At 41.9% G+C, this 14,156-nt stretch overlaps 1 protein-coding gene across 1 annotated transcript in view; it reads right to left on the bottom strand.

The window, feature by feature from the left end:
* Window positions 1-352: 352 nt before the first annotated feature.
* Window positions 353-14,156, bottom strand: part of LOC104462251 (fibrillin-1-like) — a 138,956-nt gene continuing 125,152 nt past the window's right edge. The window contains 11 exon segments of the mRNA XM_010074127.1: window positions 353-1,955; window positions 3,983-4,157; window positions 5,143-5,374; window positions 8,739-8,858; window positions 9,655-9,783; window positions 10,302-10,418; window positions 11,359-11,481; window positions 11,696-11,821; window positions 12,413-12,619; window positions 13,173-13,298; window positions 13,902-14,033. Coding sequence (XP_010072429.1) covers window positions 1,566-1,955; window positions 3,983-4,157; window positions 5,143-5,374; window positions 8,739-8,858; window positions 9,655-9,783; window positions 10,302-10,418; window positions 11,359-11,481; window positions 11,696-11,821; window positions 12,413-12,619; window positions 13,173-13,298; window positions 13,902-14,033 — 1,877 coding nt within the window. The 3' untranslated portion in view covers window positions 353-1,565.

The following is a 14,156-nucleotide window of genomic DNA, read 5'->3' as shown; positions in this document are numbered from 1 at the left end:
TATATGTTCCCTCTGTCAACTCCAGTGGTGTCCAATCAGCAGTTTCAGCAACACTGCTTGCTTCATTTTTTCTTCCAGATTTTATAGCATCACATCTCAGTTACAACATTCTGCTGCTGCTGCAAGATACTCCACGGCACTTGTGTGTACAGGAACACCTGCACCATTGAATGATTAATTCGACATTAAAACCCAGCTACAACGCACAACGGCTTTTGGTATCAGATTATCCCTCTGTTATCAGTTTTACATTATTTGACAATAGCTGGTAAAGTGGGGGTAAAAGAATGGAATATCTTAAGTCAAGGAAGTTTTAGCAAACAAGACTTTTCAAATTAATTAAATGTTTTCTGTATAATGATTTAACATCCACTTCCACATGTCTTGGCTATCAAAGTTACTTATTGACAGGATTATTCAGGTCAAGTCACCGGAAATGTTCTAATTTGCTTTCTGGAGCCACACAATAACTTGTCAGAGGTCCACTGCTGTTGACACTGGTGAAGGTTTCTCCGTTTCTTCTGTTCTTCCTGCGTGTGACGAATGAACAAGAGGCAGCAGCACACCTTCAAGGAGAAATCACCTGTGCACAGAGATACACAACCAACCCTGCCAACAGCGCTGAAACATAAGAGTGCAATTTATCACACTTTTAGCAAGAACACAAGGCCACAGAATAAACTAAAAAAAAAACTGTTTTATTGTGACATTTATGACATTGAACCCTTGTTGATATGAACGACTATGGGTATTCTTGACACGTTACATAATGTCATGGTGTAGGATGGCACTGATTGTCATCTGACTTTGGAGAATGTTTAATGGTCCCTACTGACCTCAGTGCATTTTGGCAAGTCACAGAAACTTTATCATCAGGTTTGTGTATACAGTTAACAAGTAGTTGGTCTTACAAGCACCATTACAAACCCTCACATTAAGGGTATTATTAATCTAGTTTACAAATGCTTCATTGATAAAAATAGCATGATTACAGTATACACACACTTAATTTACATGTAATGTATTATAGGCATAACTGAGATAAACTACTGAGCTAACTTTGGTTGATTGAAGTATTTAGACTGAATAATGGCAATTTTGGCTTCTAAGTTGTGTAAATATTACAGTGCATTTATAAATCTAGGTTGAAAATTTACTAGCACCAAATGGATATCATAAATGGCTGACCTAGTAAGTTGTAGTTGGAGAAGCGAAGTTTAAGAATTACAAAAATAGAGCTGTCCATCAGTTGAAAGCACATTCTTGTACCTCTGCTGAAATGATGACGGGTCTCAGCATCAGTGGCCAACTTCCAATGATAAAAGTCCCAGTTTTCAAGATTCAACATATCAAGGTAGCTCAGCTACACTTAAAAGCCTGAGAAAGTGGTTGCTTTGAGCTAGGGTATTCATCCTGTACCTTGTTTATGTAATAATATAATAGTGCTCATTCATACAAATGTACTCACGTAAGACTGTACCTATGATATGGAGAATCTGATTGGGAGGAGTATTCAGTCCTACCTATCTATCTTTGGTTTAATTATTTGGTCTTTGGTTGATGAATTAATGAAGCAATATCTGAATTTTCATTTTCAGGTTATCTCCCAGCTCACCACTGAGGTAGTCTTTGTCATGTTTTGCTTCAAGCTGGTTAAGTTCCTTCTTTTTATAGAGTGGAATACTACTGATTTGTAATGAATAGTTTCCAGGCACTGGCTTCTTCTTTGTGAAATGAAGGTAACTTATCCCGTCCTTCTTATTGATTCTAAAGAAACCGTCTTCATTTCCGGAGTCAATTAAATATCGGTTATGGTTTGTCAGTGTTGTGAGGGCAGGAAGCAGTTCTAGGATGCGATCTTTGTTACTGAGATCCGAGATGTTGATAGAGAAGACTGCTGCTTTCTCAACGTCCCAGCTGGCGAGACTGATCGGTGGCTCCAGCTCTGGCTGATCCTGCACAAGAACAAACGATGTTATAGTTGGCTTTGTCAGAGAGCAGTTCACATGTGCCACAGTGAATGTATTTCTCACCCAGCTCATTCAATATTAAAGACATCATTTGTAACAAGAAGTTCTCTACTATCATCTGTCAAATCCACTATTATGTGCCTAGGACTTGTCAGGATAAAGTACAGTCTTTGTCACTGCCCCTGCGTGGGTAACGGGAGCCTGAGACACGCACTGAAAGTTTCTGCATGTGGGTGCCGCTGCCCAACAAACCAAGCCTCTCTGTGCTTGGGGTCTACGCCCCGTCTCCCACAAAGAGAGCAGCAAAGGCATGCTCCTCCCCTCTGTCCAGGAAACCACAATCTAATGTGGACAACGATGTGCAGAAGAGGGCACGGTTGGTGGGGGAGGTCCATCATTTAGGTGGGAGTTTGCTTTGCAAAATTTGCTTTGTTTAGGTGTGGAGCTGGGGTGGCCCACAGGTGCAGCAGGGTGCTGGAAAAGCAGCATCGCCCCTCGCCTCCGAAGGATGGTAACTGGGCTGCCCTGAGTCCCCTGTGCACGAGTCACCTGCAGTGGCAGGATGACAACGTTTCTGACAGCACATCAGCTGTTAACATTTTCATTTGGAAAGCAAGGGAAGCTCTCTGTCACCTCTGAGACAAATCCAGTAGATCCCTTCACCTGTAACATCACTGTCATCTTAGACTGGGTGAAGAAGCGAGAAGTCAGATGACTCTGGACTCGGTGGCACTTCTACAAGCTGTTTACAGTTGCAGAAGTCTGTATGTAATTAATGTCAATAATAAGGTTTAAATCTAGTGACTTGTGCTGATTGGATTGGATGACCAGACTGGGCAGTTCTGATTTTATATTACAAGTAGTTGAAATAAGCCAATATGGGACTCCCCAGGTAATGCAAGGACCTTGCATTTTGTGCAGGAAGGACTGCAGTAACATTACACGATCATGCTTCTACCACGACTTCTACACCCATACTGGGAGGTGTGGTGCTGGGAGCCCAGCTGAAGAACAAACAGAATGACAATCACCTACCTCCCATCGTGTCTGACCGCTGTGTGCTGTGATCAATTCAGAACAGACCCCAGCAGGGGGAGTTTGGTGGAGGATTTACTTTAATGGTTTTTTGAGAAACCTTTGCTAAGGACTAAAGGAAAACACCTCCCCCCAGGATGAGTGAGGAGTGCCTACCCTTTGCATAAAGACAAAACTTGTCACACAGCAGACTACTTTTCATGTAAATGTAAGTGCTGACCCCATTTATCAATATTTGGTTAATTAAAAAAAGCCAGTGACAACAGCTAGGAGGAAGCGGAGTTGCGTGAGCATCACAATAGGTGATGAGCATTTCACTGCCACAACTACTCCACTTGGAGGCAAATGGAAACCCGCCTCTGTCCCCAGTGGCTTCCTAGCAATGACAAATTAATCTCTGCCTCCTGTTCTGCTGCCTGGGCCAGTGGTGAGCACTGCGTGTGGCCTCACTGGCAGCCTTGGCCCCAGGATGGCAACCTGGGTGACTAACTGCAAGGGTCTGGACGAGCCCCAGGAAGGGCTGCAGCCCTGGACTCCCTCCAGGTGAGGTGTTTGTGTCCAGAGCTCAGTGTTTGCTTTGGAGAAGGCTCCAGCTCCAGACACAGAACAAGGCGCAGCAGGGTCTGCATCCACCCTGACCGACGCGTCCTGCCTTTCTGGCCAGAAGGTCACACAAGTGTTTTACATACCCGCCATCCTCTGGCATCAAGAGCCTGCTTCGCTGGTGAGCAGAGTGCTCTCCAGACTGCTGGCCGGACGTTTCTTTTAGTGTTTGATGCAACATAGATATCGGGTATGCAGGGGCTTTGCCTAACGACAGTGAACAGCTTCAGAAACAGGCCACCTGACATCCCAAACCAGCTCTCTGGTCTGCTTGTTGTACGTTGTTCCCGTGGGGTTGTCTCTTGGCACACCTCCTTCTGAGACTGGCTTTCACAAGACAACCGCAACCCTGCCCTCCAAAAAGGGTCAATTACCTCTGCTTCATTTGCAGTTTCATTCGTGCTTCTGCGCTTCCTTCCCCTCTTGTGATAGCCGTTGATTTTACATTCGTAACAAGCTTCTGGAGAGAGGGAGTTGTCATCTACTTCTCCACTGAGTGAAAGCTCTTGTCCTTGACCTTTGCCTAGCCCCACTCCAGAAACACAGTGTCTGAGGAAGAAATGCAAAATTAATTCCAGTGAGACACAGATCTTATCAAAAGCTGAATTTGGGGGACTGTGAATACAAATAATAACACAATTATTTTGCATGCATTTCCTAGGAAAAACTTCTGCTGAAGTCAACAGGCAAAATTTTCACTGAATCCCAAAGCAGCTACCTTTGATTTCAAGAGCCTGGCTCCATGAGGCTTTGCCTAAGAGAGCTGCCAATATTTAACAGTTTTAAAAACACAGACTTAAGCTCTGAGAAGTTGTTAGTAATTTCTGTCATCCAACCTGGAACACATTAAAAGAGACCAATTTTCAGAAACTGCTGAAAACTCTGAAAAGCGAGGTCTTTCATAATGTATCCCAAAACTTGTAGTCACTTTAAAATTTCCATTTGAGTTGCTTGGTCCTACATAATGCACAGCCCTAATGCTCCCGTTGGGGCAAGTGAAAATTGATTATCTTGATAAAGCAGACATATATTAAAAAAATATTTATTTGGAACACAGAAGAATATGGAACATACAAGAACATAAGAGCATACAGAATTGTTATTCCAACCAGTGGGTGAAGCCACTTGTAGAATATCATCTGTCTTTGAAGCTGATGGGGGGTGTTATTGTTTTCTTTTTTTTTAAAGGAGACAAGTGATACACCACAAATCACAGTGACAGGTGTGACTCCCACGTGGCAAGCTCAGAGAACGTGGCTAGCTGCTGGGGTGTGCAGGAGCTTAAAAGACAATTCAAACTGGTAGTCCTGATCAAATTTCATTCAGCATTAAAACCACGTTGCTCCCTTCCCTTGGTTACCTTTCCCCTCCCTCATCTCCTAAATCAGCAGGTGCATCCACTTTTGAGGACCTCCACAATCCTGTCCCTCTTTCATTGGCGACAATCCCCCCCGGTTCTGCTGCTCCACACTACAGAGAAGGGAGCGGATTATGTCCCCTTTATGTCTGTTAGTTTAAAATGAGAATCCCTTACCCTTGTCCTATTCTGAAGTAACCAGGTGGACATCCACAGACGTAGCCACCTTCAGTATTTGAACAACCATAACTGCATGGGGCTTGTGCAGAACCGCATTCATTGATATCTTGGCAACCTCCACTAAACTGTTCATACTGAAATCCGGTAGGGCACATACATTTATAGCTTCCCAAAGTATTGTGGCAAGATGCTCCTCCACAAATGTGTGCACTGAGACATTCATTTTCATCTGGAAAAGAAGCAGAACATAGCACATTAACTTTCACTGTCACGTTGAGTCCAACGTATCCCTTCAGAAAGGTCATGCTTGACTGTCGCTAAACATGCTGCCACATCAGACAGAAACGGAGAACAGGGCTTGGCCTCACCCTTGGCTGGGGCAGCGGTCGCTAGGAGATAACTACAACCATACAACACAGCAACGTTTGGGCTACTCCACAGAGGATGTTTCATGCCACGTCAGCTCATGCTCCAGAGAGCAGAAAAGCAGAGGCAACTTTTTTTTTTTGTTCCAGAAGCAACTGAAAAGAATAAAACTTTGCACAGCCAACAATCTGGTCCAGTAATCCCATGTTCATAATGCTATTCAACAATAAAGGAAAAAGAGTAAGGAATCGAGCTCTGATACCTTTTCCAGGCACTGAAAATCCCTCCCTACATGCTCACATTTAAATATGAGGTATAGGTAAGGTACAGGAACAAGTAGTAAAGTAAAAAATAAAAGCAGCTGTACATAGAAGAGACTGGCCACATTCTGAGACAGCTCTTTTCCAGACTTCCAAAGTGTGGCATTGTAGGAGTTCAAGGTCAGTTCAGGCTTGTTTACTGTCAATGTTTTTGAATGTAGCTGTTCTGAATTTTTTTGTCTAATGTGTCAAATTGCTTTGAAATGTTCTGAATGCTGTTGTTCCCCATTTTCTGCTATAAAGCAACTGCACATGCGTATTGCATGTGTGCGTACATCCATAAGAAATGCCATCTGGACACTGTGTGGATAAAATGTAAAGCATAAAGTGGCATCTCTGACCTAAGCATCCAGGTTACAGGAGAGCAAGTACTAATTCAGAGGATTATTGTGTTTTTCCAAACAATGTGGCTGTGTGTTCTTTGTTTAAAAGGAATGCCTTTACTTCTTGCAGCCTGATGCATGGCATGGTGCGCTACAGAACTGCCTGGGCAAAGCACGCAGTGACACACAGCACAAGGCATGGGAGGGACCAAAGCATTCTTCAGTGATTATCTAAATATGTGTTGCAGCAACATCAAAAGTCCCTGAACACTTCATGAAATAAGCTAAAAAAGACACAAACTGTTTGCAGAGTTGGGCTTGCCAAGGAATATGAAGGAACTGTCATGGAAAAACTTATTACTTGGATTCTTCGCCTGTGGTACACCCAGGTGATCTAGAGTAAGTATCTTAAGCACATACAGTTAGAGACGTTACCATGTGAACATGTGGACACCACAAGGTATTAAAACCTTGGACTGAATTCTGTGTCACCAAAGCCTATAGGAGTTTTGCCATTAACTTAGAGTGACGTTTCAATATCTGTCATACCTAACATGGCAATTATGTCCACATCATAAACGTACATTAGGGCCACAGGCAGTTACTGCACCAAGAGGAGAGACACTCACTTTGCCTTGCTCCACAGTGGCAAGAGTATGGATGCTAGTGAGGTTAGTTCCCGTATTTTCGTGTGATTGTTGGAAGAAAAAATATGAAGAAAAGTGAAAAAAATAGTTACTGGAGCCTCAGACTCTGCGAGCTGTGCTGTCAGGCACCAGCCTTGGCCTCCTGTGCTCTGTGCTCTGCAACACGCAGCTCTGCCGTGCTCAGCTTCAGCGGGAAGGAGATGCCGTGAGGACAGAGGAAACCAAGCCTCCTTCCTTGCAGTTTGGGTTTCTTCCTGGACTGCCCCATGTCCAAGAAGGTGGAAGTGCCAGCTGAGTCTTCCCCCACTTGGGGGTCCCAATGTAATTGTCCCTGGTGAAGTTTCTGGTGACCAGTATTTGTGGTGCCAAGGTTGCAGTCTTTCTTTCAGTGAGGAAAATACCAGTGCCCGTGCATTTTGAAACAGATATATAACTGATAAAAGTTATATTAGAATGTATATAATATATATATATATTTTATACCCTGTATAAAATCGAAAATGTAGTCAATGGGCTCAAAAGCTGGAAAGGCAGTGTACACCTGGTCTGGAAATACACTTAGTTAAATGCTATCACCCAGGAAGACTTGGAAGCAGCCAAGATGCTTTGCAAAACTGAGAGGGTTTTGTTTTGTTTGCTTTTTTTTTTTACCCTCCTGCCGATTAAATTCTAATTTAACCTTAACCTCTGCTAGTTTAATTAATATTCAAAACCCCCATATGTTTGTGCACTCTCCTTGTTCTCTTGTACATAACAGGCATAGAGTACCGGAGCACAAGCAAGCAAACATAGCAAGGACTGCATAAAATGTGAGGAGGTTTGGTAAGCACAATTAAAAGCAGAGACCTCCTAGAGCACCACAGTGATAACAAGCAAAGGCATTTTTATGTTTCTGAAAGCAAAAAAAGCCAAACAAAGAGTTATGAAGCCCTTTGTTCTCAAAGAGGTCATCAAACACATCTCTGGGTATCTACAAGATGAGCTTGTATGAAGCCCATTAAATGTGAGTAAAAACCCACAGAACTGTCACTAGAGGAAAAATTATTAATGTTTCTCATGTATGAATAAGCTACAGGCCACACTGCTGAAACATACAGGGACTTTTCCCATTACTTCTGCAGAGGACCCAGTTCTGTCTGCTCAAGTCATACCTAGCAACAATACTCTGCACATGCAGCCCCATCTACGAGGGCTCAGAGACTTGGGACAGAACCAAAGTTTAAATAGGGAAGAAATAAGCATTTTAATTCACCAGTGTATTTACTTCTTAACATAAATAAAGAGCATTAGCATTTGTTATTTATAACCAGAATTGTCCTGTAAGCACTTGTTATAAGCCGTATCCCAAAGCTGCACAGAAGCACCTTCAGACAGATAGCAGCAGCTTTGCTCAAATATGACAAATGGTTAATTCTGTGCAGAGAAGAGGCTTAAACACAGCAGCCTTCCTGTAGGTGTTGTAAGAATGATAGAAGCACAGATCAAGCAGGATTTTAATAGAATTTTAGATGGCTTGGGCCAGAAGTTTAATTTTACAATTCAGCAATCGAAATTTGTGGTTCTGAGTCTGCCAGGTTCGACCCACAACCTCTCAGACAGGACCTGTGTCTGAGCAGAGACTGTTGGACAGCTGAGGAAGACTTCCTTTGTTCAGACCACAAAATACATGAGTAACACAAGCTCCCTCAAAGTCAATAGAGCTTCTAGCACCCTCAAGATAATTTTGTGCTTAAGCACAACCACGACCAGGACATTGGCCACTGGGTGCTTCATATCCACTCTGCCTTTCACAGGAGTGCACATTTGTAATTGAACTCCATTGAACTTATTAAATTATAATCAGAAAGAAAAATATGGCAAACTGCACCATTGCCCTTAGCTTGCTGCTAACAAAGGTAACATGCATTTTAATGTACGAATTTTAAAAAGTGACTTGCCAACACATTGGTTCCATTGGTAATGCTGGAGATATCCTTGTGGGCAGCTACACCTGTATCCTCCAATTATATTTTGGCAGCCGTGCTGACACCGGTGGTTTCCATCACATTCATCAACATCTAAAAAGGTGACATACACTCTGAGTTTTGTGAGAGAAGCTCAAATTCAAAAAGTATGTTACATATAATCTTATGTTTTCATATATTAGAGGTATATTTTATGATCTTCCAAAAACTTGAACAGCACTGGGAAACCCCTTTGGGCCTTTCAGGTTTGGATTTCTGGCTCCACAGCAAGTAACTGAGGGCTGAAAACAACTGTAAGCGCAAATTCAGCCACAATTTTCAGAGATTTCACATTCTGCTATGGAGCAGAGAGCAGAAAGCCATCTGTATATGGGACACCCAAGGATTTCTTAAGGCTCTTGGCTCCACAGCAGACAGTCCCTTGCTTTTACCCAAGCATCCAACCCAGGAAACCTCTTTTCAAAGCAAACCAAACTCTATCCCAGGAGAAGGCTCTAGAGGTTTTAGGGACCCAGAGCAATAAAGTCTGCAGCCCTCTCTCTTCAGCAGGTCACCTTGGAAATGCAAGACTTCCCGTCCTTGGTGAGTCCCTTGGAAATCCATGCAGTATTCAACAGAAATTTGCAGAACTTACAATGCTTAAACTAAAACATTCCAGGCTAAATTGAAGTCTCCTCAGAAAATACCTATCCAGCTCTTCAGCATCCTGCAATATATCTCTTTATTCAGGCCCACGAAGAGAAATATTGCCTTGTTTCCAAATTTCCATACCCAACCCCCCTTCAGTCTACACACGCTTACTCCATAGGTCCCTTGGATGACAGTATGGCTGAGAGATGATGAAGGAAAGCAAAAGAAGGCCAAGTTAAATGCACTGTGTTGTACCTACCTTCACAGCTAAGCCCAGTTTGATCAAGCGAGAAGCCACGTTGACATTCGCAAACAAAACTTCCTGGTGTATTCTGGCAAATGCCCTTCGCCCCACATAAGTTGATTTCAGTGGCACACTCATTATTATCTGAGGGAAACCAAAGCCCGAGTGTTACGTTTTATTCCTTGTTGTGAAGATGCTAATTTAGCAATGCTGACCATGAACAGTTTGTGACAAGAGGTAAGGAAACATCAGCAACATAGCTGTCTTACTGCCCTCTCCTTTTTTTACTCCACACTACAGGAGAGCTGACAGTACCTTATTTTTCATTTGAAAACATTAACAACAGCTATGGGAAAGGGAACACTCCTTTCTTCACCAAGAATATGGAGTTTGATGTTCTTTTTGCTCAATGGGTAAGAAAGGGTAAGGCAAGAATCACAAACTGGTGCTTTTAATGCCTGATTCTTACAAGTGCAGAATTCAAAGACATAGATTATGAAAACAAGGGAAGGTGGGAGGGCCTCTTTGCGTCTTCTACTCGGGTGGGACTATGTTTCCATTTGGTTTTGCGGGAAGCCCATTTCACCTCTTTGCTACTTCACTTCTGGAATAAAAGCCAGTAATAAATCCCAAATCTATGTCTACATTCCCACGTCACCTACCAATGCAGGCGGTATGGTGCTGAGTGAATCCAGGAGGACATTTACAAGTGAAACCCCCAATAGTGTTGACACAAAGGAACTGGCAGTTGTGCTGCTTGGTTGCACATTCATCAAGATCTGAAAAAAAAACCACAATAAAACATCTTTCACTTATGTTCCCTGTGGAATATCTGACCATTCAGCTGGACTTAGAGAGAAGTGAATGTAAATAAATAACATATCAAGTAAAGCCTTTTGAATCTATGCCTCACTTTTCATGCTGGCTTCCAGTTCCTCTCACGTGAAGCCCTGCACATAATGAAAGGGACTTTGGAGCTACACTAGTGTACACGCTAATGCTGGATTAGAGACACCACTCTCACCTGTCTGAAAGGTGCTGTTACATAGTAAGTGTCTGCTTTCACTGCAGTCAATAAATGAGAAGTCACCATCTCCATGAGAAGCAGTGGCAGACTGCAAAATGGTATCACACTGAAGCATGCTATTACTCCAAAAGAAATATTTAAATACTAATATCAAAGTATGCTGTCATTTCCCATGCCAAGTTTTGAATTGCTACTCTACCTCGTGTGGTTTTAGTCACATCTTTGCCACCAAGATAGATAAATAAATGAAATTACAATGAACATTTCAAAGTCTCTCTTGCACTGCTGTCCCTTACTCAGCATGCTGCAGAGATGGGCAGGTTAGAACTCTGTTGATGATGGACGATGCACTGCAAAACAGGCTCATCTTTGCATCCATTAAGAGATATTTATCTCTGAAAAATATGGCTTAAACCAACATGCTTACCAAAATATGACCAATCATATATACTATTGGTTACAAAGTCTTTTAAGATCAGCCTGCAAAAATTCCTGTGGATCTACTGTTCATCCAGGTTATCATTCAGATAACTGGAAAACCCACTCCATCCTGTGCAGGCCACTTTCACTGTCTTTAGTGGAAATACTCACACGAATCAACGAGTCAGATTTATATCATTTAAATGTCCTTGGACTGGCATTTGTCTGTGAAACACAGAATTTCTGCAGTAAATTCTCTTCTTGATTTTTACCTTTGCAGCTTCTCCCATCTTCTTGCAGGATGTACCCTTTCGGACATGAACACTGGAAGCTCCCTTCTGTGTTTTTGCAGATGAAATTGCAAGGTTTCGGGGACTCATTACATTCATTCAGATCTAGGAGAAGCAAAACCACATACCTCAATGCTGATAATGAAGATTTGAGATGTTTTTCAAAATGCTCAGGACGTATCAGAAGGAAACTGAAATCCCTAAAGCCTTCTAATGAATGACATTTTCTTTTCTCATTTTTCAAAATACTTGTATTTCCTTCTTCAAGTCATCTCTTAGTAACAGACTTTATATACATACACCATAATGAAAAACCTACCTATGCAAAGAGTGCCAGTTATATCTGTAGTATAGCCAAGGTTGCAAAGACAACGATAAGATCCCCTCTCATTGATGCATTCCCCATTACGGCAGACATCATGAATAACCTTGCACTCATCAATATCTGCAATTAAATTAGGGTTAGTTCACAAGGGAAGAACAAGAACTGATTTTATACAGCTTCAATAGATTCTTGTGACCTGACACAAAAAAACCCCACACTTTACATAAAATTTAAAAAACCCATAAAATAATAAAATACTGCAGATTAATTATTATTACTATTATGGAAAAAATATGGAATGGAGCATTAATCTTTCAAATGCAATGAACAAGCCTTAAGTGGAAGCAAACAACCAGAACTGATCATATATTAGCATTCATAAACCAAACATCACTTTGCTTTCATGTACACATATAGCTCTTAATCTGTACCTCCAACACACTCAAATGTGAGAGTGCAAATTCCCATTTGAGTGCATGTCAGTCAACCAGCATGCAACATAAATATCTGCCAAGCTGGGATGGATGTCTTTGGCCATGCACCCTCCTCCCAAAGGACTCTACTCTCTCAACATGAAAACTCTCAGAAAATTTTGACTAATATCCAAATATTTAGGACCTCACAGTGTTCAAATATGCAAAAAGAAAGAGTTTATAATTTCTCACTGAATTTGACATTGTGCAAGAGAGCCTTTAATAGAGAAGTCAGTACCTGCTCCATTAGACATGTATCCTCTGCCATGAGGGCAAAGCTTCTTGAAAGCCACAGTGCCTGGGAAGGGGCAGACCTCACAGTTTTGCCCCCAGCCTCGGCCACCATCACAGCAGCATTCAGACTTGGTGACAGAGTTCCTGTTGCTTGATCCGATTTGACACATACTTTGTAAGACTTCAGTGAAGCAGTAGCCCTCCCTGTTGTCTGGAAGACAAATTATGCATCACAGAGAATCCTAATGATGACGACCTCCAGAGGGTCATGAGATATTAGGAATTTAGTCAGAAATAGAAAAGAAAGGGCATACTTCACCCTGAGACTGTGGAACTGAGAGTGAAAGACTACCAGCAGTAAGAAAGAGAGCACGATGTCTAAGGGAAACAAAGAAGACAGGAAATTTAGCAAAAGTTAGAAGACAAGTTACATTATGCTTATAAAAATATATGTTTCTGTTTGAACCCAGAGAAAAAGGGCTGGCTGAAAATCAGGACCAAACAAAAGGCAGAGCAATTCCCAGATGACCGAAACCACCGGACAGTCAGCTTTCATAGCACATCAACCCAACTGACTGCCTGAAGCAGGCATATAGTTATGCGAAGAAGGAACTTGCAGGAGGGCACATACTTACAAAGGCCCCTTCCCAAAGGCATGTAAATTCAACAGCATGTTTACTTAATGTTACATTTCTAAGTTGAAGTTCAACCACAACTGCTTCTATCAAAGTGATGGTTCATCAAGGTGTTAATGTGCGACTTACCAAGGCATTCATTCTGGGTGTCACTGACAGTGAATCCCTCGTTGCACTCACATCTGTAACTTCCCACCGTGTTTACACAACGGCCGTTCTCGCAGAGCCCGGGTTTGGTCTGACATTCATTCTCATCTGTGTTTTTGAAATTATACAATAAAAATCAAGTTCATTACTGGATTAATGCAGGTTAGAGAAGTTTGCATGGAGTTCTTAAGCTGTGCATTCTGCAGGGTTAGACTTGCATTTTTTTTAATAAGAAGTCTCTTTTATTAAATTTTCAGAGGAAAGATGACCACGCAGCTCACAATACTATATATTTTGTTACTATGTTTTCTCTGCAATATGTTCCTCACTAGTTTTCAAAATTTTTCATAGTTACCACTGAACTTATGAATGCCATCCAAAGTTTAAAACCAATTCAGATCTACTCTCATTCATGTTAATAAACAAGCTTACAGCAATGGGCCCAATTCTCTGCTTTCTTCACTCAGAGCAATTCATCAGCAGCAGTACAAACTGATTTTAAAGACAGCGACATCCAGATTTTCCACTTACTGCCCACATGTGTGCACACCTGAACAATGAAGCAAAGTGTGTGTAGCACCAGTAGATCCATTACACAGGTAGCTGTCTAATTCTTCCCCTGAGTTCCTTAACACTTTGTTAAATCCAAAATTTTCCGCTCTGCTGAGGAACTGTGTGTTTCAAGAGCTTCAACACTTCAATGTCACTTACCTATACAGCCTTCCCCATCTGGTCTGCGCTGATAGCCTGGTCCACAGATACACATATAGGTGCCAATTAGGTTCTTGCACTCCATCTGTTTTGAGTCACAGTCATGAATTCCTTCTTCACACTCATTCTGATCTAAAACACAAGGTTTAGACTTCATTATAGAGAGACACAAACCTACAAATTCACAATAGTAAATTCTGACTTTGGAATTTCAATCATAATCAAACTGTACACATACTTTTATTGTGCTAAACT

The sequence above is a fragment of the Pterocles gutturalis genome, unplaced genomic scaffold (assembly GCF_000699245.1).
Source record: "Pterocles gutturalis isolate BGI_N339 unplaced genomic scaffold, ASM69924v1 scaffold29316, whole genome shotgun sequence".
Lineage (NCBI taxonomy): Eukaryota > Metazoa > Chordata > Aves > Pterocliformes > Pteroclidae > Pterocles > Pterocles gutturalis.
This window is presented reverse-complemented; position numbering and strand designations above follow the sequence as displayed.